At 40.3% G+C, this 27,026-nt stretch overlaps 4 protein-coding genes across 5 annotated transcripts; 3 read left to right on the forward strand and 1 right to left on the reverse strand.

Annotated features, from left to right (window-relative positions):
• Positions 1–423: 423 nt before the first annotated feature.
• Positions 424–7,926, reverse strand: LOC135626572 (GDSL esterase/lipase At1g71691-like). The gene is made up of 6 exons (XM_065131986.1): positions 7,683–7,926; positions 2,801–3,051; positions 1,623–1,750; positions 1,303–1,539; positions 981–1,236; positions 424–904 (listed from the first exon to the last, which is right to left on the reverse strand). Exons 2-6 carry the CDS (start codon positions 3,039–3,041, stop codon positions 681–683), a joined length of 1,086 nt encoding a protein of 361 aa, XP_064988058.1. The 5' UTR covers positions 3,042–3,051; positions 7,683–7,926; the 3' UTR covers positions 424–680.
• LOC135626570 (uncharacterized) lies at positions 7,915–16,067 on the forward strand. Of its 2 annotated transcripts, none has more exons than XM_065131983.1 (11): positions 7,915–8,299; positions 9,526–9,612; positions 9,850–9,929; positions 10,013–10,990; positions 11,582–11,670; positions 12,182–12,285; positions 12,396–12,495; positions 12,584–12,659; positions 12,759–12,873; positions 12,963–13,494; positions 15,289–16,067. In XM_065131983.1, the coding sequence occupies exons 1-11, from the start codon at positions 8,032–8,034 to the stop codon at positions 15,764–15,766; spliced, it is 2,907 nt and encodes a 968-aa protein (XP_064988055.1). In that variant the 5' UTR covers positions 7,915–8,031; the 3' UTR covers positions 15,767–16,067. The 2 variants fall into 2 exon arrangements, with proteins under 2 accessions (XP_064988055.1, XP_064988056.1); XM_065131984.1 differs by having other exon boundaries at positions 15,198–15,431.
• A 2,907-nt stretch (positions 16,068–18,974) lies between these two features.
• LOC135626571 (transcription factor EGL1-like) lies at positions 18,975–23,040 on the forward strand. The gene is made up of 8 exons (XM_065131985.1): positions 18,975–19,987; positions 20,448–20,702; positions 20,785–20,881; positions 21,012–21,026; positions 21,146–21,202; positions 21,302–22,198; positions 22,279–22,725; positions 22,815–23,040. Exons 1-8 carry the CDS (start codon positions 19,860–19,862, stop codon positions 22,887–22,889), a joined length of 1,971 nt encoding a protein of 656 aa, XP_064988057.1. The 5' UTR covers positions 18,975–19,859; the 3' UTR covers positions 22,890–23,040.
• Positions 23,041–23,235: 195 nt separating this feature from the next.
• LOC135626573 (actin-depolymerizing factor 1-like) lies at positions 23,236–24,296 on the forward strand. Its single transcript, XM_065131988.1, has 3 exons — positions 23,236–23,412; positions 23,511–23,776; positions 23,883–24,296. The coding sequence occupies exons 1-3, from the start codon at positions 23,410–23,412 to the stop codon at positions 24,031–24,033; spliced, it is 420 nt and encodes a 139-aa protein (XP_064988060.1). The 5' UTR covers positions 23,236–23,409; the 3' UTR covers positions 24,034–24,296.
• The last annotated feature ends 2,730 nt before the right edge of the window (positions 24,297–27,026 follow it).

Genomic DNA, 27,026 nt, shown 5'->3' on the forward strand with positions numbered 1-27,026 from the left:
TGTTGATACAGGGAGAGGCATGGGAGATGCTGGGCCATGCAATAATGCTGCTGAGCGTACGTTGCGGACCACACATCCCCACAGCATGATTCACACCCCAGAAAAAAGAAAAAGAGAGAAGAAGAAGAATTGCACGCACATCATAGGCACTGTGGGGGACAACATATCATGCACAAGTTTATATATATATGTGTGTGTGTCTCATTGATGTTCATGCGCATGTTGACTGGCTTCAGGTTCCACGCATGGTCAACAGCAGATGGAAGTCTTCCCCCTGAGATGATAGATATGCATGATAGAGAAGAAGAATAGATGTAGAACTTATAATCATTGATATTTCGGATTTCTGGATTTCTTTCTTTTCTCTTCTTCTTGTATCTAATTCATCGATCGACTCAATAAAAAGAAAAATAGAGGAATATGTTAGTAGAATATCCATGCATAAGATGAAAATTAAAAGTGGATTAATTCTATTAGTTTTGGTTAAGATGCAATCCAGTCTCATATATGTTTTTCCAAATCAATTTGACTCGTATTAGAGGATGCAAACCATTAATCATCATGTGAAGATTGGGTGCAGAAGGAAACCACAGAATTGGAGGCTATATGGCATGTCGCATCTCCATGTAATGCACCCTTTCGCACTGCTTTGAGCATCGATTGCGTAGCCCGATCGCCACTTAGGTTTCCACGAGCTGCTGCACGTTCATGGGATGGGCGGCCTGCAGGGTTCCCTGGAACGCTCCTTTGGCCACAATGGCGTTGAAGGCATCAGTAGGGTGGTAAGGATCCCAGAACACGTACTGCGACCGGTTGTGGCACTCCAGGGGAAGCAATGGCAGGCATATTATCTGTCCCTTCGACCGCCCTCCGCCGCAGCACGCACTGTGCTGATGCTTGAACCCTGAGACGACAACCGGTAGCATCACATTCCATCGCAGAACGACCCAAGTGATGAGCGAAGCGTAGTTAATTGGTACCGTAGTCTGCATAGTTATCTATGATCTCTGTTGCAGAAGAATAAGTATCCCAGTAGAGAAAGTACGATCCCTGAAGGCTCCCGTTGAGTTCATCAAGCATGGTTCTGAGCTTGGTGTTGAACTGAGCAGCCAGCTGATTTGTTTGGCCGACGCAGGAGTCAATGCTGCCGCCGGAGTTCCCGATTTGGTTCGGTATGCAGCCCAGAGGCCCGAGGCTGGCCACCAGGAACCTTCTTCCCCCCAAGTCATACAAGTTCTAAGCGAAGAAGAAGCAGTGTCAGTGTGATGCAACGTTAAGTTAGGGTTTGCTGTGTCGTCATACCATTAGCTGCTTGTTGTAGTTTCGGATCAGTAGGTCACTGAAAGCCTCCGGTGTGTACTTGTTCGGCTTATCGGAGAACGGGAGCAAGTAGTTGTTGACGTAGTCATTGCTCCCCATGTTGAGGAAGAAGAGCGACTTTGCGAGGAAGCTCTCGGTGTCGTCTCCCAACTGTGAGTCAAGTTGCTGCAATGTGATGTTGAAGTTGGCAATCTGGTCATCCATGGAGAACAAGTTGCCCTGATCATGACATCCATGTTTGATTAGCCTGAGACGAACAATTAATGCTGGGGGTGTGTGTGTGTGTTGGGATGATCACCCACGTATAGTCTTCCAGTGTGGTTGAGGATGCCTGAAGCAGCGGACGCGAAGTTGACGCCTCGAAGGATATGTGAACCGGTGGTGTTGGGATCGTTGAACGGAGGGATCAGAGGAAGCCCTAATAGAGTGCCTGCAAAGTAGGATCACATGAGCTCTTGCACATCTAAATATGGTTGGCTTTTGAGATATCACTGCTGGAGCAGTAGGAGAAGATAGAGAACAAACTAATACAAAGGTCTATAATCTACCTTATATATGGTGAATTTTCAGAAAAAAAAATATTTTTTTTGGAAAGCTTTCAGAATTCTTGATAGCTTTTTTTGTTCCTAATACCTGAAATATTTTTAACTTGACAACCATCCATCTACTCTTTTATTCCTTTTTTTTACTTCCTTTTCATATATATCGGACTATAGGACGAATCAATTTAATTATATATATATATATATATATATATATATATATATATTACATTGTGTTATAGTATTTTCAATAATACTAGAAAAATAAAATAATACAGTGTTTTTTTTGTACAGATTTTATAAAAATAATATTTTTACAATGTTTCTACATTGTATTGTAGTGTTTTCAATAATATCGGAAAAATACTGTAATGCAGTACACAAACACTATTAACACAATATTTTTGTATTGTGTTACAGTATTTTCTAGCATTGCTGAAAATGATGTAGTTGGATCAGTTCACCATTGCAAAAAAAAAGAGACCTGTTAGACATTTTTGAAAATGAGGGATGCTTTTCCAAGAAAAAGCAAAAAAAAAAAAAAAATCAAGAATTTCTCCTTTAATTTATTATTGCAGGATATAAATATAATATTTTCATAGATTATGTTCTTGTTTTGCATGGATTCTTACCAGTTACCCAACAATATTTAAGTGATTTATAGGAAGATTTTTGTTGTTGCATAGCACAATGCAGTCAAATTACCAAGTGTTATATAAATAGATATGTAGTACGCATGCATGAAATAACACAGACAAACGTGCAGTCTCACCTTCCTGCACAAACCAAAAGGAAAAAGGAAAACACAGCAATAAAGATAACCTGCAAATAGTTGTTGATTGTAAATTAAGTGTATTAACTTCTTCTTCTTCTTTATCAGCTTGAGACGAATGAGAGAGATGAGGAGAAAGGAAAAAGGAGGGAGTCATGGACTTTACCCAAATGGTCTGCAACAGTGCCGCCGTTGCAGAATCTTCCGGTTACTCCTCCTACAAAATCGACGCCGTTGGGGGCGTAATTGGCCTTCGCCAACGTTACAAGGTGGTTGTTGTTCCCGGGATCCAGCAACGAGTCACCGAAAACAAACATCGCCGGAACCCTAGCTCCGTCGACCGTGCTCGATAGCATGGGAAGCAAAGTGAGCCATGCCGTGACGACGAAGAAGAAGAATGCTGCCATTGCCTACCCCCTAAAACAAAGAAGAAACGACACAAATGTGAGGAAAATAATTGGTCCGAAATCTATTATAAACATCGATCACATAATATGTTTCGCATGCATGCTCAAAGGTAATATTAGGTGGGTGGGTTACGAGACAGGAAACGTCTTTGCAATATAAGCATTTATTGAGGGCAATTAGTAGCTACTTCTGATAACCTCATGCGTGTATTTGTAGTGAAGACCTTCCAGTCATGGAAAGTTTGTGCACCATCAAATGACATATTTTGTGTACCATGAAATAGCATTATGGTTTGGGCTGTGATGTGGTGCACCAAAATATCCAGTGACTTCATTTCTTAAAGAATAACAACTACAAAATATCAAACAACATGTTTGATTATATATATATATATATTGGTGTCTGTTTCTCATAAGTGCTCCGACCATCTCTGAAATATTTTGAAGTGATTAAGATTCATTTCTATCTTCTGTATCCTTTATAGAGTGGCACGAAAAAAAGGAGAATTCCTGAAGAATATGTGACAGCTGAGAACTTTTATTCAGATAATTTATCGGATTCATAAATAGTTATGGCAACAAACTCTATAGATATATTGTCCAACTCTTTCAATCTTTAATAACATGAGATTTTTCAAAATATATATTTATATTATTATTTGTTTTAACAGTATAACAAAACCATTTCGAGAGAAACAGACCTGACAATGGTATTTGTGGGAGAGAAGCCTGTGATGTTTTATGATGGACCTAATAATGGTACTTTTGGGAGCTACGTTTCAATGATCGAGTCTTTGATCAGAACCAACTGGCACATCTGGCTTTTGGTTCCCTTTTGGATCTAAGTTGGTTTAATCTAGTTTAAAATTTTCTCTTTTTTTTTTTTTTGCAAAACTTTAAAATGCAGCCCAACCTATTTAATTGTGTCCCAGTGAAGTGTTGCAGGAAATGATTCAGCATGGTACAACTAAAGACATTTCACGTGAATTAGGTTGTTTGTCTGTCATACATGAAGCTATTTTTGTTATTATTAAAATCGTCTTTACTTTTTAAAATATCTCATATATTTAGGTGATAATAGAAAAGGAGGTTTGATTTATCCTCGTGATAGTAAAAGTAACGATTCAGTCTATAATTCTACATCACCAGGTATAATAAGCCGAATAGCACGTAAAAAAGTGATGATACGAAATAATCATAATTAACCATAACCATAAACAATCAATCTTAATCTTTTGTTCTTCTTAACATTTGTCGTTTAGACGCAAGTTTTTTTTTCTTTTAATTTTTAAGAAGAAATAATTAGAAAATATTCAATGGTACAAAATAAATTTCTAGGTGCAGAGATTCCTTAACATCACTTTGATTTTCATTACCTAGTTGGATTTTATTATCCAAGCCACCCTCTCTAACTACCTGTTCATGAATTCCATTAAACGAGCAGAGATTTACCGATTTCTATTCAGCTTAGCCATGATTTTTCAGCTTCCTAGTTTATAGAAAATCCAGTTCTCCCGGATAAATACCTGTCTATCGATGTTGCTCTTGGCATAAACTGAGCTAAAGATTCATAGAAGATCATAGACATTTTCTCAAATGCAAAGGGAATCCACAGATGGAACTCAGCTGGGCCTTGCAAGTTTCAATTGGGTGCAACATTTTTTGTAGCCATTGTTGTTTGGTTGTGTAGAAAAACTTCTCTGTTCTTTCATAGAATTGCTTTGAGGCCAAGGATTGCCAGCATTCTCCTCTTCAGCCTAGTGAATCAATCGCATTCCTCAATAAGGCTCGATATCGATTGCAATTGTACTGTCTAGAATAAAGTGAAGAAGAGACTCAGATGAAGGATGAGAAGGTTATTTATTGATGATGAGTTCTACGGAGGGAGGGAGGCTTAAGAGGAGAAAGAAGAACATTGTGCTTATCTTTCTAGAGTTCTTCCTATTATAATCAGCTACAAAGAACAACTTCAACAACACAAGAAACCTTCATAAGCACAGTCCACCTAATACCAGAACAGGAAAACTACATTACCCATTGCAGTTCATGCATAAGCAAGATGAGTAATCTGAGTTGTAGGTGTGTCAATCATTTCTTTCCAAATATACACCAAAGCTCATAATGTGGAGATGAAAACTGCAGATCCTCCTCCTATGAATCATGCACCGGAGAAGAAAAATTTACTAACCCAAGTTCATTGGCAATAGTACTAGCCCAGAATTGCAAAGCCCTTCATCAATATTTCCATGCCTAGATTATTTGTTTTTCCCCTTTCATTTAATGTTTGGATTCTTGAAATTTTGAAACAATCTAATCACTATTGTCATAAAGGATATTAAGATCCCAAGAAAACTATGACCTTAAATTCTTATATGGAGACTGAGGTTGAGAGAGAAGAAGAAAGGGATTGGACTGAATTGAAGATGGTAGATAGCCATACATATCTACCACTATCACCGGGAACCAACTCTTTTCTTTCATCAAAAGAAACTCTATGTCAGAAGCAGCTAAACCAGTTTCGTCTGTTCTACGCCAATCATTTACTGCTGGCAGTTTCAAGTGCAAGATTCCTACCCATCCGCTAAGCATATTGAAGGTGTTGGCCAAATCCTTAAACACAAAATATGCATTTTCAACCAATTTCTCAATTATCACACAATATTATACGAGTTGGCAAACCTAAAGATCAGATTAAAATGCAGCACAGTAAATAATTAACCAGATTCAAGCAACAACGAATTCAAAGACCACATACCAAGAAAGTTTCTCATCAGGAATCAATTGTTCTACCGAAAAAGAAGCAGCAACGAATTCAAAGATCACAAGTTCTCATCAAGAATCGATTGGTCTAGCGAAAAAGACGAAAGAAAGGGATCAAAGGGACGTGCACGCAATCCTAGATCGCAGACCAAGAATGAACTCATGAAATTTGCCGCAGGAACTCAATCGCTGAATCAAAGATCGGAAGGGTCACATTAAGAACCGACTCTTCCGGCGATAACGAAACAGAAGAGAGAAATCGATACAAGGAATCGAAGGGACAGAACTCGATCAACTAATCGAAGCTTACAGACCAAGAAAATCTTCAACAAGAATCGAAAATGAATGGAACCGATTAAATATAGCTTGGGTTTCCTCAACTCACCAAGAATCGATTGTTCTACCGAAAAAGAAGCAGCAACGAATTCAAAGATCACAAGTTCTCATCAAGAATCGATTGGTCTAGCGAAAAAGACGAAAGAAAGGGATCAAAGGGACGTGCACGCAATCCTAGATCGCAGACCAAGAATGAACTCATGAAATTTGCCGCAGGAACTCAATCGCTGAATCAAAGATCGGAAGGGTCACATTAAGAACCGACTCTTCCGGCGATAACGAAACAGAAGAGAGAAATCGATACAAGGAATCGAAGGGACAGAACTCGATCAACTAATCGAAGCTTACAGACCAAGAAAATCTTCAACAAGAATCGAAAATGAATGGAACCGATTAAATATAGCTTGGGTTTCCTCAACTCACCAAGAATCGATTGTTCTACCGAAAAAGAAGCAGCAACGAATTCAAAGATCACAAGTTCTCATCAAGAATCGATTGGTCTAGCGAAAAAGACGAAAGAAAGGGATCAAAGGGACGTGCACGCAATCCAAGATCGCAGACCAAGAATGAACTCATGAAATTTGCCGTAGGAACTCAATCGCTGAATCAAAGATCGGAAGGGTCACATTAAGAACCGACTCTTCCGGCGAAACCGAAACGGAAGAGAGAAATCGATACAAGGAATCGAAGGGACAGAACTCGATCAACGAATCGAAGCTTACAGACCAAGAAAATCTTCAACAAGAATCGAAAATGAATGGAACCGATTAAATATAGCTTGGGTTTCCTCAACTCACCAAGAATCGATTGTTCTACCGAAAAAGAAGCAGCAACGAATTCAAAGATCACAAGTTCTCATCAAGAATCGATTGGTCTAGCGAAAAAGACGAAAGAAAGGGATCAAAGGGACGTGCACGCAATCCAAGATCGCAGACCAAGAATGAACTCATGAAATTTGCCGTAGGAACTCAATCGCTGAATCAAAGATCGGAAGGGTCACATTAAGAACCGACTCTTCCGGCGAAACCGAAACGGAAGAGAGAAATCGATACAAGGAATCGAAGGGACAGAACTCGATCAACGAATCGAAGCTTACAGACCAAGAAAATCTTCAACAAGAATCGAAAATGAATGGAACCGATTAAATATAGCTTGGGTTTCCTCAACTCACCAAGAATCGATTGTTCTACCGAAAAAGAAGCAGCAACGAATTCAAAGATCACAAGTTCTCATCAAGAATCGATTGGTCTAGCGAAAAAGACGAAAGAAAGGGATCAAAGGGACGTGCACGCAATCCAAGATCGCAGACCAAGAATGAACTCATGAAATTTGCCGCAGGAACTCAATCGCTGAATCAAAGATCGGAAGGGTCACATTAAGAACCGACTCTTCCGGCGAAAACGAAACAGAAGAGAGAAATCGATACAAGGAATCGAAGGGACAGAACTCGATCAACGAATCGAAGCTTACAGACCAAGAAAATCTTCAACAAGAATCGAAAATGAATGGAACCGATCAAATATAGCTTGGGTTTCCTCAACTCACCTGTTTTCCGATCCACATGGGGAATACACTACGAAGGAGGCTAAGAAAGACCAGAGAAAGGAAGAGGGAAGGAGAAGTCCTCATCGCTCCCTGTTCCCAGTGTTGCGACGCATTAACCGGTATAAAGTCCGTTATAATGAGATTTAAGCCATAACGACCGCTACAAACCACCAGGAAGTGGAATAACGTCCCCAATTTGTCCCCCCTTTTTTCATTTTATTTTGGGGTTTCATTTATCTTCCTCTTCTCCGTCGTTGTCCTCCTCCTCCGCCTCTCCTTTTCCAAGGCAGAAACCCTACTTACTCTCGCCCTCGATCTTCGAGACGAGCTCGTGGAATTGATCTCGATCATGGCGTCGGCATGTCGCCCGTCGTGTCCCAGCTCGCTCCAGATACGGTTTGGCCTCATGTGCAGGGAATCCCCGCCCGTCCTTCTCCGTGTGCGGTTCCGTCCGCTTGATCGCCGATTTGGTCTGATGTTCGCTGCCGGAGAGGCGGGCGGTGGGGAACGGAGACGTGAGCCTTGGAGTGGCTCCAGTGGATCGCCTGACTCCTTCGCTGGTTGGTTCGCCGAGGAGAATGGTGGAGGGAAGCCTCCCGAGGAGGAAAACTTTGGGGGTAAGGGAGAGGACCTTCTTGATTATTATTTAAGCGCCTCATTTTGTCTTTAATTTTAGGGTGTTCTTGAATCTCTGTTAGTGGATGTATGCTCAGTTTAACACGTATAATAAGGAAAAAAACTACTTAACCACAGTTTGTGGCTTTCTGAATTCTTAGTCTGATAAAGAGGACTTTCTTAATCAGAATCTTCAATTAGAATGAGATGCAAATGCCGAATCTTGATGTTGGGTATAAATTTATACTTCTTTTAAGGGAAGTGTGGTTTGTGAACTGCAAAAGTAACCCTTCTTTTGGTATCAGAACCATAATAAATCTTTCACATCGTCAATCGATTGGTGTTCAAAGTGAACCAACTCTAAGTAGTACAGTGTACCCAACTCTAAACTACAGTGTCTCCTTCAAGATCGATGCTCATTTTCTTGGTGCTGGGACACATATATATGATATTCTATTAGTAACAGGACATGTTGGGTTATACGTCACTTGGGAAAAACATAAAATCACCTTGATCAGTATCAAACTTCCATGTAAATCACCAGCATTATAAATGAGTTATTTTCCTTTTTTTATTTCTGTGATGCATCTTTATACACACAGTCGGCCAGTAAGCCTGACTTTATTAGCTTGTTTAAAAGTATCATTAATGTTCATGGTGATTGAAAATCCTGTACACTACCATAAATGTATCGGGCATTCAGGTTTTCCAACTGTTGCATGCTTGATATACTGTTTTATCACAAAAGTATCTAACTCGTGGAGCATATAGTAACCGTTGACTTGGATTCAATAGCACCTTCTTCCAAATCAAATTTGCACTACCTTTATCATTTTTCCTATTACTTAAAAAGAGATTATTATATTAGCAGACTTTGAGTTTTTTTTTTTTTCGTCGCTTTAAACTTTGGATAATTGGATCAGCTTTGTTCATGGTAAATATAACAAGAAAATTAGCTTGTAAAAATAAGATTGCATACATTAACACTCCTCATATCCCATATTGGGGGAAGCCTTGTGCACCTGGCCGCCTCTTTTATAACTTGCAAGGGCAATTCAGAATAATGCATACGCTAGTGTTTCTTGAGCCAATTTTGATTCTTCATTTTTTTTTTAACAAATAGATATTAGCTCCTGACAGTTTCTGTTAGTTCATAGGTTTAGCTAAGAAGATATGTGCCCTTTCAGATTTTCGTGCTGATGATACACTTTGAGAAGTTCACTTTCAGGTGTGCTAGGAGCTGCGCTTGCTGGGCTACTCTTTGCTGCCGGAGTTGCATTTGCAACACTATCACTTACTAGTAAGAGTGGTTCTGGTATGTAGATCTTAATTTATTATGCTAATATCGTGTGCATTTGCATTGTTAGCAAGCATCGCTACAATATTTGCTAACCTTCCATCAATAAATATCTGTGGTTTGTGAAAGAGCTACTGTTGATTGAGCTTGTGGCTTAAGAAACTCTCAGTTATTTTCAGCTATTCGAGCAACATGCCATATTTTGCGAACACATATAACCAAACCATGTGCATGCTTTGATTAGCTTTTAAACAGGAGCCAAGCAGGAGATGCAACCACTATCAATGGAGCAGGAAAGACTAATAAATTCTGATACAAATGAGAATCTTGATCAAGTAAGACATAAGTCTAGTCCGACTCTAATTCATAAATGAAACATGGTGTCTCTAAATATGACAATGAGACTGGTTTAATCCAGGATTTTATTCTTCCTTCAACGATTAATGAAGAAGCTAGTAAGAGCATATCTGATGCCGAACACCATATAGAAGCTTCGCTTGTACACAACACTAAATCAGCTGATGTTGGCAGTGATGCTACCGAGAGAGCTTCTGATCAAGGTGATCTTGAAATGGTAGAGGACATTGATAAAATTCCTGTACCAGCTGGATTCAGTGCGAGTACACCCGAATTGGATGCACATATTATTGAATTTTCACCTGATAGATCAAATTTGAAAGATTTGGTTGGCACTACATATTCTGAGACGCAGGAGTCTGTGACGGGAGATCTGGGCATAACTATCGCCCATGATGATTTAATTCATTTGGACACTGTTTCGACAAATCATATAACTAACTATCATGATGGAAACACCAAACCTGCGGAAACTTCAAACTCTGAAGTCCAATTAGATCTCTTGGTTGGGTCTGACAGCCAGTTTAAAACTGATTCTGTTGATAATTTGGATACCCAAACTAAGGATGTGGTATTGAATCCAGTGTCCATTCAAGAGGATCAAGATTTTGCACAGAATGATATGCAGTTTCCTATTGAGGTTAGCACTTCAGATCCACCATCATGCAACACACATGAAAGTGGTCCACTGGAAACATCTTTGAGTTTAGATTTTGATCAAATCGAACAATTGATGCTTCAACCTGATAGTATTAGTTTTCCAGACGAGCATAAGTTAAGCAAAACTGGGTCATCTGTATCACATTTTGTATCAATATCTGCAGATCCCAATCTAAAAGAACCTGATACAGAGTTTGATGGTCAAATTGATAGAAGCCCATTGTCTGAGCCGCAACTCAATAAAGCTCTGTCTCATTCTGGAATACCTGCTCCATGTCACATCTCAGCAACTCAACAGTTATCCCCTGGTAAAGTTTTGGTTCCTGCATTAGTTGATCAGGTTCAGGGGCAAGCATTGGCAGCATTACAAGTTTTGAAGGTATGTTAGCATCAAAGATGGATACCCAACCACAACTTTACTATTATTTTATTTATTTGTTCTGCTTTCCAATTCGTTACACGCCCAGTATGCTCCATTTTTTTTTTGTCTAGTTCATAAAAAGAACATATCTTCATATTGGTAAGGAAACCTATAACCTTTTCTTTTGTCATGAGAGGATGACAGCATGATAATAGCAGATATATTTCCTATGGTTCTTTCTAGTGCTACTTCTCTTTTTCCTATTTGAATTGATGTTTGTTCCTGGATGTGGATGTGTTATTTAATTTCTTAGATGATAAACATTACAGTGGATGCAATCCTTGTCTTGGAGTGTTAATTTTTTTTTTACATTCCTAAAGTAGTAATTTTGCAGTGTCCATGGCCTTATTTTCTTGCATAAAGTATGTCATCATCTAACATTCTAATAACAAATGTTAAACAATAGCTGGAGAAACACTTTATTTTTTCACCTTTGCATGTGACAGAGAGCTGACTATTTTTCCATGTAACACCTTATTTGTATGTTATGAAGTTAATTTATAGAGGTATCGGAACTATTGTTTTATCACATCCAGTTGAAAACTGTAGGTTATTGAGGCTGACGTTCAACCAGGTGATATATGTACTCGTCGTGAGTATGCTCGCTGGTTGGTTACTGCAAGCAGTAATCTCTCAAGGTATATTTGTTCTTATGTTTTCTATCTTCTCTATACTATATTTTTTACATTTTTTTCCCTCTAAGGATATGCCATTGATCATCCTCTTAGACGGAGATCATATGCAATTTGGCACACAATTAATTCACCCTTTAATAATTCAAGCTGTTTCTAAGGCACCTTGCATTATGCCCCTTTCAAGTTTATATCCTTTTGGGAGTTTGCTTGTTGGTTTGATGAGTTTAAATTGCAAGAATGTAAGCCTCCTGGGTTTTCTAAGCCGCTTTATTTCTTAGACTAACTTCAACTATAAGAGTAACATCAAGCACGGATGACCGGTGTACCAAGTCAAGAGCCACCCTTACCATCTTATGGAAGGCAAACGGAGCATAACTTGATATTTTAGTTAAAATTGTTTGGATAAAGCAACCTTTCTTTATTTTGGATGTGTTCGGGTATGGTAGCCTATATTCTTTGGGAGGTGTTTGTGCTTGGATATGAAGAGTTTTAAGTTCTTGGGTTTCCCACACAGGAAAACAGTTTCAAAAATTTATCCAGCAATGTACATAGAGAATGTGACTGAACTTGCTTTTGATGATGTTACGCCCGAAGACCCAGACTTTCCATGCATTCAAGGTATGGATTTGAATAACTTAACAATTAATTGGAATGCAAATTGACTTGGCCTGCTACTTAAAGATGCTCCGATCTCATTGTTTTCTTTGTGTGCCATGTTTCTGGGATAGGCTTGGCAGAAGCTGGACTAATCTCCAGCAAGCTTTCAAGAACTGATTTGGGTCACACTGTCAGTGATCAGCAGGATTATATTCTCTTCTCCCCTGAAAGGTGATAAACATGGGTTCTTACTGTAACTTTTACTGTCATTATCAGAAAGCAATTCTGACATCTTATGACCGAACATTTTATGTGTCAGTCCTGTGTCACGTCAAGATCTCATTAGCTGGAAGATGGCTACTGAAAAAAGGCAACTTCCAGAAGTTGACATAAACGTAAAGGAAAAAGAAAGAAATAGGATCTTATGACTTTTCTTTTCTTGATTTCAGATAAAGTATGTACTTACTGCCAGTGTGATGTCTTTCCCTGATCAGGACATATACCAATGTTGTGGCTATATAGACATCCATAGGATCAATCCAGATGCTTGGCCAGCTTTAGTAGCTGACTTGTCCTCTGGGGGACAAAGCATCACAGCTCTTGCTTTTGGTAATTTGTTTCTGGTTTTTATTATCTGTCTTTCTAGTTTTGGGTTATTTGCTAAGAAATTAGATTGCTACCATTTTTTTAATGAATAGGTTGCACAAGACTATTTCAACCTGATAAACCCATCACAAAGGCTCAAGCTGCTATTGCACTTGCAACTGGTGATGCAGCAGAAATTGTCAGCGAGGAACTTGCTCGTATTGAGGCTGAATCGCTGGCCGAAACTGCTGTGAGTGCAGATGCAGCTTTGTTAGCTCAAGTTGAGAAAGATGTTAATGCAAACTTTGAGAAGGAGCTTGCCAAGGAGAGGGAAAAGGCAAAAGCTCTAGAGAAGTTGGCTGAAGAAGCAAAGCTAGAATTAGATAGATTACAGGCTGAAAGAGAGGAAGAGCACATTGCTTTAATAAAGGGGCATGCTGTTGTTGAGTCTGAAATGGAAGTCCTTTCAAGGTTGAGGCATGAGGCGGAAGAGCAGTTACAGAGTCTCATGAGTAACCAGCTGGAGATATCCTTTGAGAAGGATAGGATCAACAAACTTCGAAAGGAAGCAGAGAGCCAGAATCAGGTTATTGCCCAGTTACAGAGTGAGCTGGAGGTTGAGAGGAAGGCTTTATTCATGGCCAGGTAAGGTAGTTATTTCCTTTTATGTTGAGGTGGTTATTCTGTTTTCTATAGATTTATAACTGTTTGCTCTGGTTGTAAGATAGCACATGATGACAATCGTTCATTTATCAGGCAATGATACTTCCTTTTGGTATGTACTCTGGCCACTGTCTTCTAGCATGCTCCAGAAGTCTTGAAAGTCTACAGGCCCAATAACCTACAAATGGCTCAAAATTCCCAAACTATTAGTAGGCCACTAGGCTGCCTGCACAAGTAGACGCAATATTAGCTCCCTATGTGGGACCATTATGATATTACAAAATTCCCTGTTTTATGCCTAAGATCCTATTTACGTGCCACCAAGTACATATTGGGTTCATATCTCAGAAAACATGAGCTAATCTCATCTTGCCATATGCATATGAGAGTTCCCTAGTGGATGCTATTATGTCAATTGTTGCTACTCAACTAGTGCCTTTGCCCCATGATTAAGATGATGGACTTTGACAATATGGAACAAAATGCTTAAATGAAGTTATTAATGTTAGGCTACTAAGTCCAAGATTCTCTAGTTAGATCCTGATGTCATAATTACAGTATCACAGCATCAGAACATGACCTCTGACGAGATAGCTAGCTATGTAGTAGTAAAATGGGCCCTAGCCAATCATATGCTGATGGATAGGTGTATTGTATAGGGGACTCATATTAAATGAGTGAGATAAACATCTTTAGTGGCATGATGACATTGCATTCTCTATTCGTCGTGAATCCTCAAGAGCTTAGATTGCAAATGTCTTTCATTCTATGGAAGGAATCTTTGATTTTCGTAAAGAAAACAGATGCATGTTGGTGGCAATGGATGGGAAGGTTTGAGTCACAATATACTATACTTGTTGACCTACGCCTGATTTATCAGTATCATGTAAATATTCCAGTAGCAAACCCCATTCATCTAGCACACTGTCCTGCTTAAGAACCTGTTTGATAGGAAAGTCAGCTTTGGTCATGTTTAAAATGACACAGTAAAGCCTTTACTTAATGTGATTTGATCTACTTGCATTGTTTTATGGAATAGATTGAATTTGATCAATCAATTAATTTTTCTAGTCGACCCATTCTGATGAGGTAAAAATGCCAACCAGAATGTAATTGTTTCACTGTCAACCTAACTATTTTATGGGCTGGTTCGGTCAGCTGGCCAAAGTCTTTTACAAAAACAAGCTATTTCTTGTGACATCAGCTAACTACGACCCAAACTAATAAGGCCAACTCAAACTGATAAACTTTGTTAGATTCCTGACTAACCGGAGGGCATCGCATGAGTTGCCAGCCAAAATTTTTTGGAGCGTCATATAGAAATTATATAGTGCGTTCATAATGCAAAATGATTCATGTTGTAGTTGCATCTACTTGATCTCAGTATGTATAAAGTGAATCTTATCAGTGAAAGAGTACTTAATGAAACCACATAGTAGCAATATTTGGAAATTATGGTGGCAAGAACTTGTGTAAGTGCCGAAATAACTGGCCACAGCACTGAACTCGCAGCTCGTCGCAATATGAAGCCTGGACTTCGCCTACTTTGATAATTAGAAGCATCATCTTTTTCCTTTTTTTTATGTTCTATTTTGTTTCTTGTCTAGTGACACTTTTAGCATTTTATTTGTAATTATAGACACTCATAGATTAAAATTTTGAAGCTTAGCTCTTTTTTTTTGTAGCACCTTTTAAAATTCTTAATGCCTTTTGGAGAATGGCATAATGAAACAACCATCGGTAGGCTGCTCATTCTAAACTGTATACCTCCACCAGGTCTTGGGTGGAGGAGGAGGCTAAACGGGCTAGAGAGCACGCCAAAGCACTTGAGGAAGCCAAAGAGCGGTGGGAGGGGCATGGAACTGTAGTCGTTGATGCGGATCTCGTGCGTGATGCTGATGTTGGAACCGCTCTAGAACAGCCCCAAGTTGATGAGATGATTCAAAGAGGAGAAAGCTTGGTTGAGAAGCTTAAGACAATGGCAGCTGAATTAAGAATTAGATCTGCTGCTGTTATCGAGAAGATAATCGAAAAGATCATCTCTTTGATTGCAGCTTTGAAATCGCAGGCTTCGGCGGCTTCTGATCACACCATGAAGCTTTGGGATAATGTATTCTCCAAAGCTAGAAGTTCAGTAGATGTGTTCCATGAAAGCGCCTCTGGATTTGGCTCAGCCGCTGCGGACAAAGCAAGGAGGATAGTTGAAGATTGCAAGGAAGGCGTAGAGAAGATCACACATAAATTCAAAACATAGGAGTCATTATTTTCCGCATCTGTAAATTGGTTGCGATGGCCGACAATTCAAGGAAACGAGTGATCTAAAGTACCAGAACTACCTGGTTTTAGAGTGAGTTCTACAAATTTAGTTCTTTTTATCCTCACAAATTTTGCCACATTATTTAACATGGAAAATGATAATTGATATGGAGAGCAATTGGTGTGTGTTGGTTGAGACCATCTTGGATGTGAGTTTGTTCCACAAATTGTCTATAGGAGCTGTGTTTAGGATTATTTCCCCCCTGAGAATGCAATATATTAACATTATTATTTGGAGAGATCGATTGCATATATCTTTTCTCGAGCTAAATCCAAAATCGAGTTTGATTTGTTATTATGTAAGGAAAGCAGAAAAAGAACGATGTTTTAAGTCGAACGGGTTCGTCGGTGGGTGAGCACTGGGGTGTGGTGGGTCCGCTTAACCCGACCCCTGGGGCCCATGGGTTCAATCTATGGATGCTGCTGCGTGATACACCGCACGTGTCAATTGACGTTTAAAATAGGATTTGACCGGTAGGTGGATGACCGGCAGCAGGTTTAGGTGACGGCATAGTACGGATGGTGCAAGTCTGCAAAGAGAAACCATCCAATGGACAAGACCAAGGAATAGATACCGGTGAAAAAGACACCTGAATGGCTGATGATGAACCGTGTCGGATAAAATATTTTAATGATTTTTTTAATTAAAATATTTTTATGTATTAATTATAATAATAATTTTATTTCTGGTAGGATAGAAAAAGACGAGAGTGAGAAAACCTATTAGACGACACCCTCGATTGATTCGATGGGCGGGTCCCACCGTACCATCATTTTGGGTGCTGGACAATGTGCCGGAGGGATTGGATCACGTGACGCTGATTTGGGATGGACGAGGACAAACAGATGTCGTAGAAATTATTTTGAATCTCAAAAAAGTATTTGATTCTACACAGTAAATGAAATGTCGAGCGGATATTTCATCGGACCCATTTAGTTTCTGGCATCACTCATTAAGACGTGTGTTGGCATTCTCATGCTAATGCCGCACCAACCCAACCTACTCAGCAGTAAATATAATTTAGATCCCATGGATCCCACGTGGATGCTGACATAACATAACATCAATTCCCGTGTCTCCTTCCACGTATCTGCGTCCTATGCGCATCATTCATCCTACCATATTGTGTGATGTCTTAATCGCACGTACCGAAATGTTAGCACGGTCACGTTCACAATTTAAGATGACATTAATACATGAAAACAAAATTAAAAATTAAATGAAGAAAAATGCTTACTTCATTGGTAAAAGAATGGCATGGGAGTGGTGCAAGAATCCAAAGCGTCGTCGTTGACATTGGCATCCAAGTGATAGCCAAAATCCCCTCTCTGCATTTGTGGTGTGGCGATGGCATGGCAATCATGCAGCGAGGAGAAAGATACAAATGCTCTGCAAAGGTGTTCTTTGGCTTTGATACCCGTCACATGTCCGGCAATGGGCTGCATTCACGAGTTGGTACGTTCGGTCTCTCTCTCTCTCTCTCTCTCTCTCTCTCTCTCTCTTATATATATATGTATATAAATTTTATATTTATGCATGTAAATCTAAATTTATCATGCACCCGCACGTATAGATGTATTTGAGAAAGCCATAATTTACAATGACACTAATTTGACTAATTACCATAGAGTTAAAATGATAGTAAAATATTCGGAGTATTCGAAAGTTGACGCTAACAATGTGAGAAATACATGATATCACAGAGTTGTTAAAGCACGATCTAGTCATCTAATATGTCGGGTTAGTCCGATAAGCTTAACTTCGAGAAAATAAGTGGATTCAAATAAAATACTTCAAAGAAAAGTTGATTTCTAATATTTGAATTAGTATAACTCTAAAAAAAAAGTAATATTTGATTTAGGGAGTTTAAAAGGCTATATGTGAGGTAGCCTAGTTAGAGACATTTTATAGAGAATTTTAACAATTGTGATACCAAGCAAAGGAGTTTATTGGTGGAATGATTTGATATTATTTTTTAGAACTATACAAGTTTATAATTATATCATGTTAATCATATGATCAACTTGATTAACGTGTCGACACGATAAAATAATTGAGTAGTATCAAACTAATAATGATTTGATGTTGTAAGCACCAACATATTATAATATTTAAATATTAGATGTATATTTACTAAAATTTGAAGGAGCAATATGACATTGTGGGGGCATAGAAAGGATAAGCACATAAAATCATAAAAAAAAAGTGTTGTGATTTATTATTATTATTATTATTTATAATAATGAGAACAATGGATAATTAAAAGCAACAAGTATAAGCTAAGTGACATGCTGCTACCCATTGGGCAAGAAAAAAAAAAGAAAAACAAAGACATGTAGGCATCATTTGTAATGATCCATGGTAGGCCATGTTACACCTACTTCTTTTGCATATTGAACACAGAACACAGAACACAGAAGAGCACATGACTTCTTGATATTGGTGCCCCCTTTTGCCATTCACTTTCTCTCTTTTTTTGGCTTTAATGGCTTCAATGGACACTTGTGTCCTTCCCAACAACAATGATATAGGCTTGCTTCATCAGACATCAGGAATATCTTTTTTTTTTTTAATGTCATCACCATCTTTTTATTATTCATTTTTTTGATTTTCCCCCAACAAAATCCAATACTTTTTTTTGATAAATAAATATATATTCTTTTTATCTGACCTTAAAAAAGAAAAAAAAATCAATTTCTTAAATATAAGCTGTATTTAGGGGCAAAAGGTGAGACAGAGCCAGCTCACTGTCTTGCAATAATAACATGGTAGGGTTCCACAACTGCCTTCTTTCACACATCCTTTTTATTGGCTCAAATAATTTACTTGTATTTGAAATAGTAAACTTATTTTATTTTTTTAAAATATAATTTTATTACATTAAATGATACACATAGATGTATGTAATAATAATACACTTACCAATCATGATATCGAAATAAAAAAAAATTATATATTTTCGTTCAATGTACAAAAATCCTCTACAAATATATTTCATATGAACCATTAGAGGTCCAAATTCTTATCACACCCCAAAAAAAAAAACAAAAATAAGAAGAATATTATATATATATATATATACACCGAGTCGGTCTGTCACGGACATGGAGTCGTGTGTCCACGGAACAGTTGGCTGTCAAAGCTGCACCAATCAAATGGAGGAGGGTATGATGCACGAGGTGACAAAGACCTGTCCTGTTCCATCACACTTCCTCTGCTTCCCTCGCCACGGGTCGGAGGTCACCAACAGCCAAGCCATGACAGCTCCTCTTGTTTGTATCTGCTGCTGCTTCTGCACCCTCCCCGCGTACGTGGTGTAAGCAAGCAACCCCAATCATTCCACCACCACCACCGCGGTAAAAGTTAAAAAGGGTCGCTCGACGCACCGGGGCTTGGCACCCCCCTCCGTGATCCTCCACGGCGATTCTTTCTCCTTTGTTCTGTCCTGTTTCGCTGCCCTTTCCTTCGACCTCAAAAGGCGAGAGGAGGGAGGGAGCCATCCAACCGAAAGCTTGAGCTACGTGAAAGCCTTTTTTCCGTACTGTGCGTGCTGCATGCCTAAGCCTTTTAGCCATTGGTGCTCTACTGCTGAGCTTGTTCTAGCCGCATGTGATCATCCACTGGATTCAGTGCAAATTTAATGTCCCAGGAAGAATTTGACGACGCTATGATTTACAAGCTGTCTTCATGCTCCTCTCACCCATACCACGGTCTGCTTGTCCTGTTAAGGGTAAGGGTGATGTCCAGCCCCCGTTAGAGTCTTGCATAAGCGCGAGGCTGCTGTAGATTGCTTTTCCTCTCTCAGGCAAAGGGTCTCCATTTTGCCGGAGAAAGAAGAACAAATGTCACTCTTCTTTAGGATCTCTTCTCACTCTGTCTCCAACTAGCGTTGCCGGAGATGAAGTTGACGATGTGGTGTTGGTAGGAGAAGTCCGATTCGAGAAGGGAAGACCGGAACCCTGGCCTTGTTCGGCTTTTTCTCAGGCTATTTCTGTTTGTGTGGCTTGGAGATCAGGTTTTGTCTCGATCAATGGCCGTAGATCCCGAGATGCATGACGAGTTGCCGGAGAAGCCCCTCAGGAGGCAGCTTGCCGCTACAGTTAGGACGATCCAGTGGAGCTATGCAATCTTTTGGTCTACCTCCACCAGGCAACCAGGGTAAAGAAGCTGCTCCAGCTTTCTCATTTCTTGGTCTATATTGACTGGTTACCATCTACTGTGTTCTCTCTGTTACAAACTGGAAGACTATATGTAGATAATTCTTACCATTTCTTGTTTTGGTACTGCATGGATCATTGAGATACATGAAGTAACTGAGGATCTAAAAGAAATCCTGTTAATGTTTGGGGTTATTTTAGCATCGAACAAAGAATCATGAGATACCAGCTATCACATTAAACTCCTCGTCTTGCTTAGTTTCTTCTAGCTAGCAGATCTATGTCACCAGAGTACTTCTACACAAGTAAAGAAGATCTTTCATCGTGCCGAGATCTAAAGAAGTAGGATGTGCCAAAATGGAACTTTTGTTTATGTTTTTTTGTTTCGATTTCTCGGGTAAGTAATCGACCACTCTTTGGTCAAAACTGTGTTTTCATGGTGAATGCTCAATGCTATGTAGTGTGTTGTCATGGAGTGATGGATACTACAATGGTGATATAAAGACGAGGAAGACAACTCAATCTGTAGAACTTAAAGCAGATCAAATGGGTCTTCAGAGGAGCGAGCAACTGAGAGAACTGTATGAATCACTCTCAGCAGGCGACAGTAATCAGCAGATGAGAAGGCCCTGTGCTTCATTGTCTCCAGAGGATCTCACCCACACCGAGTGGTATTACTTGGTTTGCATGTCCTTCACATTCACTCCCGGACAAGGGTACATCCATCCTCCTCCTAAAACCCTCAATTGACTTCTTTCTTCATCGGCACTTCTCCATCCAAGCTTTGCTGCTCTCCAGATTGCCCGGTAAAGCCTTCGCCAACAACCAGCACGAATGGTTGAGCAACGCTCAGTTTGCCGACAGCAGGATCTTCTCGCGCTCTCTTCTAGCAAAGGTGGAGTTCATAGACCTTCCAAAATTGTAACAAAGCTTGATCTATAGAGATGCTAATGTGTTGCTACTCTTTCATTTCTGCTACGTTGTTTGTGGATTCCTCCGATCGGCCTCTGTCACACATCATCCAGAGTGCATCCATTCAGGTAATGTCTCGATCTTGATTTCCAGTTGATACATCTCTGTGATTGCTCATTTAATTTGTCTGTCTCAACTGTAGTTTCGGCTTATCTAATGGTCTCTCTCTGTTCCCCTCTCTCTGCAGACAGTGGCATGCATCCCTTTCATGGGTGGAGTACTAGAGTTGGGTACAACTGAATCTGTGAGTTCCAATCAATTGTTTCTTAGGAAGATTTCAGCTAAATCTTTACGAACCGAAGCCATTAATGTTTCCTCTGGTTTGACGTTACTTGTTCTGAAGATCTTGGAAGATGCTGCCGTCGTGACGCAGATTACGAGTTTCTTCTGGGAGCTACCATGTCCTGTCCGCTCCGAGCAATCCATGTCCAGTCCTCAAATCGCTGATGATGATGATGATGATGATGAAGACGATGATGATGTTGATGATGTAGGCAACTCCATGGCCTTGGAAGACCATAATTTGATTCCTGATCACCCGTTACGATGCCCATTTGCTCTTCATTCGTTTCCACCTTCTGAACAAAGAGAAGCAGTCCATGACAAGGCCGAAGAGGTGCACACCGACAATCGCTGTGATTGTTCTCCCGGTGACAGTTTCCACACTCAGCAGCTCGAAGATATGCTTGAAATCGACGGGCTAAATTGCGTATCGCAGACTCAGAACCGGCAGTTCAGAGACGATGAGCTCATCTCTCTGAACTCGAATGAGTACGCATCGATGTCCGTCGTCCGTGCCAAGAGGGTTGCCTCTTCTGACACGGGGAAGCGAACGAGACATCCGATGCTGGGTAATTCTAAACATGTTTTATTGGATCTTGATGCTGGTGATTCACACTATGCACACGCAGTGGCCACCATTTTACGCAGCTCGAAGCCAGTGAGATCAGTTTCATGCTTCCTGAAGGTCTCTCGTAAGTCCAGTTTTATGGTGTGGAGAAGAGAGATGAGCACTCCGAAACCGTTCACCGGCACGCCGCAGAAGCTGCTGAAGAAGATGTTGATGGATGGAGAATGGCTTCGCGGTGGCCACCGGCCGAAATGCCAAGATGGGAATGAGCCAAAAGCTTGGAGGCCAGGAGAGTCTGGTTCGAACCATGTCTTATCAGAGAGGAGGACCAGAGAGAAGCTGAATGAGAAGTTCCTGGTTCTGCAATCACTGATTCCATCTGTCACCAAGGTGGTAATCAGATTACTCGTCTCGGATTCATTCGACTCTCTATTACCGTCTGCAATTGATTGCTCCTGTTCTTTGATCAGGCTGACAAGGCATCCATCCTGGGCGACACGATCGAGTACCTGAAAGATATGGAGAGAAGAGTGCAGGAGTTGGAGTCCTGCAGGGAGTCATCGTTGGAGCTCGATGCCAAGAACAGAAGGAAGCATCCTGACGTAGCGGAGAGAACATCCGACAACTACGGCAGCAAGGAGATGATGGCGAACGGCAGGAAGAGCTGCAGCAACAAGCGGAAAACAAGCGACGCCGGCGAAACAGAGGCCGAGCACCACTGGGTGTTGTCCAGGGACGGCCCCATCGACGTCATCGTGACCATGAAGGAGGCGGAGGTGGTGGTGGAGATACACTGCCCGTGGAGGGAATGCCTGCTGCTCGAGATCGTCGAGTCCATCAGCCACTTCCATTTGGATCCCCTGTCGGTGCAGTCCTCCACCGTCGACGGCGTCCTTGCACTGACAGTAAAATCCAAGGTTCGGATCCATCATGAACCCAAAACCCACACCACCAGTGGATCGTCTTCTTGGTGGGGTTACTGATTTCTTCTTGGTGTTCACTGCAGTTCAGAAGCGCCATTGTTGCATCACCGGGAATGATCAAGCGATCGCTTCACAGAGTGATAGGCAAATGCCTGTGACGATCTGATCCCTGAAACCAGTGGGTCGTTGAGCTCCACAGTGTTAATTCGAAGCCTCTTCAAAGCTTTAGCTGCTCTGCAGTGTGGTCTTTAGTTTGTGTAGTGTGCTTTAGCTGTATGCAATGATCTATCGTGGATGAGCCTTTTGATATGCAAGATTGAGTAAATGCGGAAGCTTTAATCTGTGATGCAAACACGATGCTTAAAGGTCCAGAAAAGCTTGAGGATGAACACCTAAATATGAGTTAGTTACTGGGTCAAAGAAACAGAAACCGACGTTGAGCGAAGCCGAGAGAGGTGTCGCCGTGCGAGTGCTTTGAGGAGGCTTGGTTGAGCTGCTTCCTCCGCCAAACTCTCTCCTCCCTCCCATTTTCCTCCTCGCAAACTTGACGTCCTCCGAACTCCACGGAAGCCTCTTCCTCATCGCCCCCCTTCCCCCTTTAATCCTTCTGCCTCCAATTTCCTCCGCCTTTCTCAATCTCCATTGCCCAGCTGATTAGTCTCACATCCAACACAAGCCATGGTACTCTTTCTCTCTCTCTCTCTGTCTTTGGATTTTATGTCGAGGTACTGTTTCCGCTGTCAAACTACGATAACACTGTGGTAACGTGCGATGGAAAGGCGAATTCGGCGTCGGGAATGGCGGTGAGCGACGAGTGCAAGCTCAAGTTCTTGGAGCTGAAGGCCAAGAGGAACTTCAGGTTCATCGTCTTCAAGATCGACGAGAGGATACAGCAGGTGATGGTGGAGAAGCTGGGCCAGCCCGGGGAGACGTACGACGACTTCGCTGCGTCCATGCCGGCTGACGAGTGCCGCTACGCTGTCTTCGACTTCGACTTCGTCACCGACGAGCACTGCCAGAAGAGCAAGATCTTCTTCATATCCTGGTAAGGCAAGATCAAGATCAAGAACAAGAGGCCGACCGGCGGAGGTGGGGTGACGATGGTTCCTGCATGGTTTGATTGACTAATGTGCTTCCGTTGAACGGCGCAGGTCACCCGACACGTCGAGGGTGAGGAGCAAGATGCTGTACGCGAGCTCCAAGGACAGGTTCAAGAGGGAGCTCGACGGGATCCAAGTGGAGCTACAGGCGACCGATCCGAGTGAGATGAGCATCGACATCGTGAAGGGGCGAGCTCTATAAGACCTCCTCCTCTGCTCTGCTCTCCATCCTTCGACCGATGAATCGAGTCTCCCACATCCGCTTTTCCGACCACGTCAAAGGATTTCATTTGTGCTGCTTTTGTTTCTTGTTCTGCGTTCTGCTCATTCTTTCGTATGTAAATTAGAGGTCCGAATCACAACAAGTGTCGTCTTCTTCCTTCCTTCCTTGGGAATTCATCCATTCATTCACTTGTATCCGTCAAAACTTGTTCTTTCTCAAGAGCAGTAATCTCCATTACTTCCCTCTCTTGATTGATCTGAAGCTGTAAAAGTAGCACCACAGACAATTCACAAGCGAAAAAGGGTATTAATGCAGCAAAGCTTCTGCCTTTTCTTCACAGAATCATAGAATTGGCTTGTTCTCTCACACCAACTTCATCAATAAGATTAATTATATATGATTTAGATTATATATATATATATATATATACATATAAAAGATCAGAAAATTGAGCAGAAGATGTAACACAAGAAAGCAAGAGCCAATCCATCCCCCTCTACATAAGCCACAGATGGTGAGGCATGGTTTGCACAAAATAGAGACTGTTTCTAAAATGAATTGAAATAAAGAAGATGAAGAATCATGTAAAAGGAGATAAAAGGAGGAGGTTTAAGAAAAACTTAGGCATGACTAAGAAGAGCATGTTAATAAGCATTGAAAAGTCATACAGATTGGCCAATCATTCAGAGAACTGTGCAACTTTTCATGCATTCATAAATCCAAAAGATATTTTACAATTCCTTAATGCCAATTCATGATTTGCATCAAACAATCCTTGATGAGACGGAATTAAAAATCAAATTATAGTTAATAAATATCATGATAATCATATTGCGGTCTTTCTAATGCTTTCTAAATCATGATTATTTCTTGTGTCCACTTCAAACAGGGAAATACTTGATGACAATCAAATACAATTATCATAAAATGCATTGATTCAGTTTTCTTTTCCCTTCTATTGAATAGCTTTTAGGTGGATGTCTTATTAATGATGCAGTAACTTTCTCGGGTTAAGGTTAATTATCGATTATATGATGTAGTTAGTTACCTTTAATGTCTTTGTCCATATATTTTAAAAGGTTACTTTAAGATCTCTATAGTTATAAAAGTAAAATATTTATATTTATCACAACATCATAAGTTCTATTAATAAAAATATAAAAATAAAAAGTAAAAAGATAATTTTAACGCTTGATAGCTGATCGTGTCGGTGGTAGTGAATGATGGCGTCACTTGCGTTGACACCGACGTAGTTGTTTGGCCACCTTTGATGGTAATAAGATCAACTCTCATCATTGCTCGCCCTATGTCGCTTTGCATCTGTGTCGATGCCAACACAGATGTGGAGTTACGTGAGGTGGGCGATAGTGGGGGAGCGACAAGAGCTTTGACGACCCCAACTTCGGTCAAGGCTATGATCCACCCAACGAGTTAGGGATGAGGCTACCACCGTCTTTGTCGTAGACACCGTGATGACCACCACCATCTGCGTTACGCCGATGTAGTTGTTGCTCGACAATTACGAAGTGACAATTACGTTGGCATCAACGTAGATGCTGAGCGACATGTGGCGAGCGACGATGAGGTTATTGATAGTGTGTGCTAGTTATAGATGCCCTACAAGCCAATCACGTGAGTGATGATATGTGTGACACTCTGCATAATCTTTTTATTATTATTATTATTATTATTTTCACTTGATGATAAATATATTATGATATCCTTAGATTTGTGCAATGAGAATTGGATCATGATGAGATCATGATAATAAGAAAAATTTACTTATAAATATAAATCCTAAATATTCTCTATCATAGGTTACTCGAGAGGGATATTGAGATAACCGAAGAAATTAATATACTATATACTCATTCATATAATAGAGGTAACTAATCTCATAACTACTTGTGTGGGGACACTAGAGATATAGAACATGTGCTTATTGGAGAATGAGTTCAATGAATGATCCGCTTACGAAACACTAGATGGTTAATGATACCTCATCGTTAGATAGGGGTTTTGTGGTCCTAGTTGTATGCCTGGTCCTTCGACTTGAGATACTAAGGATACTCTGTATGAGTACTACACTCTTTGATACTAGACTTATAGGTCTAGAAGGTTCAGATATAGCATAGTCGGTCATCAAGAGTGATAGCCAACATTACGAGGATAATTGAGTGTCAATAGAGGATCATCCACTCTCGATGTTATAAAAGGAATGCCTCATGTATTCTCGCTCATGCAAATCCTTAACTACAATCATTTGGATTGAGAGAGAAGAAATTCTATGAGAGAATTCGATTAGAGTGAGACTCGAGTATATTCTTTATGGGCCTAATAGCACCATGTCCAGTATACGATCTTTTGAATATTAGATGAGTGAGGGATACACGGTAATTGAGGGTAGACAAGTCCAATAGTGGCTTAGTACATCCATAGTTGATGAGTTGAGTTAATTATTATGGGATAATAATTCACTATATCAGAAGAAATTCTGAGTTAGAAAGAGTTTTGAGTCAGAAGGAGTTCTAATAGGTGCAACTCACGACCAGCTCGGTATTGGGCCTAGAGAGTTACATATATATGATAGATGACGAGATGAATAGATGATTAGATATATGATATCCAATAAGTTTATATTTTATTAGATTTGTTGGGTGAGACCCAATAATAGCTTAGAGTAAATAATTGGATAGAGATCCAATTTTTATTAAACTAGGGATAATTGGATAGAGATCAAATATCCAATAGGGAAGAATCTATTAGGGTTAGCAATAGAAGCTCTCTGTAAAAAGGATGTGGGACTAAAGTGGTTATAAGGCTGGACCCTTTGGTTGTCATCTCATTGACTTTTCTCCTTGCTTCTTATGTAATTTTTGGTTTCACGGGTATTTTGCTCTCAATCGTCGCACGTGATTTGATATAGATCCGTTTTTAGAAAATTAATTTCTATTTTATTTTTTTGTTATGCA

The sequence above is a fragment of the Musa acuminata genome, chromosome BXJ2-11 (genome assembly GCF_036884655.1).
Source record: "Musa acuminata AAA Group cultivar baxijiao chromosome BXJ2-11, Cavendish_Baxijiao_AAA, whole genome shotgun sequence".
Taxonomy (NCBI): Eukaryota; Viridiplantae; Streptophyta; class Magnoliopsida; order Zingiberales; family Musaceae; genus Musa; species Musa acuminata.

Excerpts from the sequence above, each read along its gene's own strand:
- LOC135626572 (XM_065131986.1), bottom strand. The coding sequence starts at position 3,041 with ATGGCAGCATTCTTCTTCTTCGTCGTCACGGCATGGCTCACTTTGCTT. Across the intron at positions 1,751-2,800 it reads CACTGTTGCAGACCATTTGG|GCACTCTATTAGGGCTTCCT; the intron begins GTAAAGTCCATG and ends CCTACTTTGCAG. Across the intron at positions 1,540-1,622 it reads ACCACACTGGAAGACTATAC|GGCAACTTGTTCTCCATGGA; the intron begins GTGGGTGATCAT and ends TGTCATGATCAG.
- LOC135626570 (XM_065131983.1), top strand. The coding sequence starts at position 8,032 with ATGGCGTCGGCATGTCGCCCGTCGTGTCCCAGCTCGCTCCAGATACGG. Across the intron at positions 12,286-12,395 it reads AGACTTTCCATGCATTCAAG|GCTTGGCAGAAGCTGGACTA; the intron begins GTATGGATTTGA and ends TTTCTGGGATAG. Across the intron at positions 13,495-15,288 it reads AAGGCTTTATTCATGGCCAG|GTCTTGGGTGGAGGAGGAGG; the intron begins GTAAGGTAGTTA and ends TACCTCCACCAG.
- LOC135626571 (XM_065131985.1), top strand. The coding sequence starts at position 19,860 with ATGGCCGTAGATCCCGAGATGCATGACGAGTTGCCGGAGAAGCCCCTC. Across the intron at positions 20,703-20,784 it reads ACATTCACTCCCGGACAAGG|ATTGCCCGGTAAAGCCTTCG; the intron begins GTACATCCATCC and ends GCTGCTCTCCAG. Across the intron at positions 22,199-22,278 it reads TGATTCCATCTGTCACCAAG|GCTGACAAGGCATCCATCCT; the intron begins GTGGTAATCAGA and ends TTCTTTGATCAG.
- LOC135626573 (XM_065131988.1), top strand. Across the intron at positions 23,777-23,882 it reads AAGATCTTCTTCATATCCTG|GTCACCCGACACGTCGAGGG; the intron begins GTAAGGCAAGAT and ends TGAACGGCGCAG.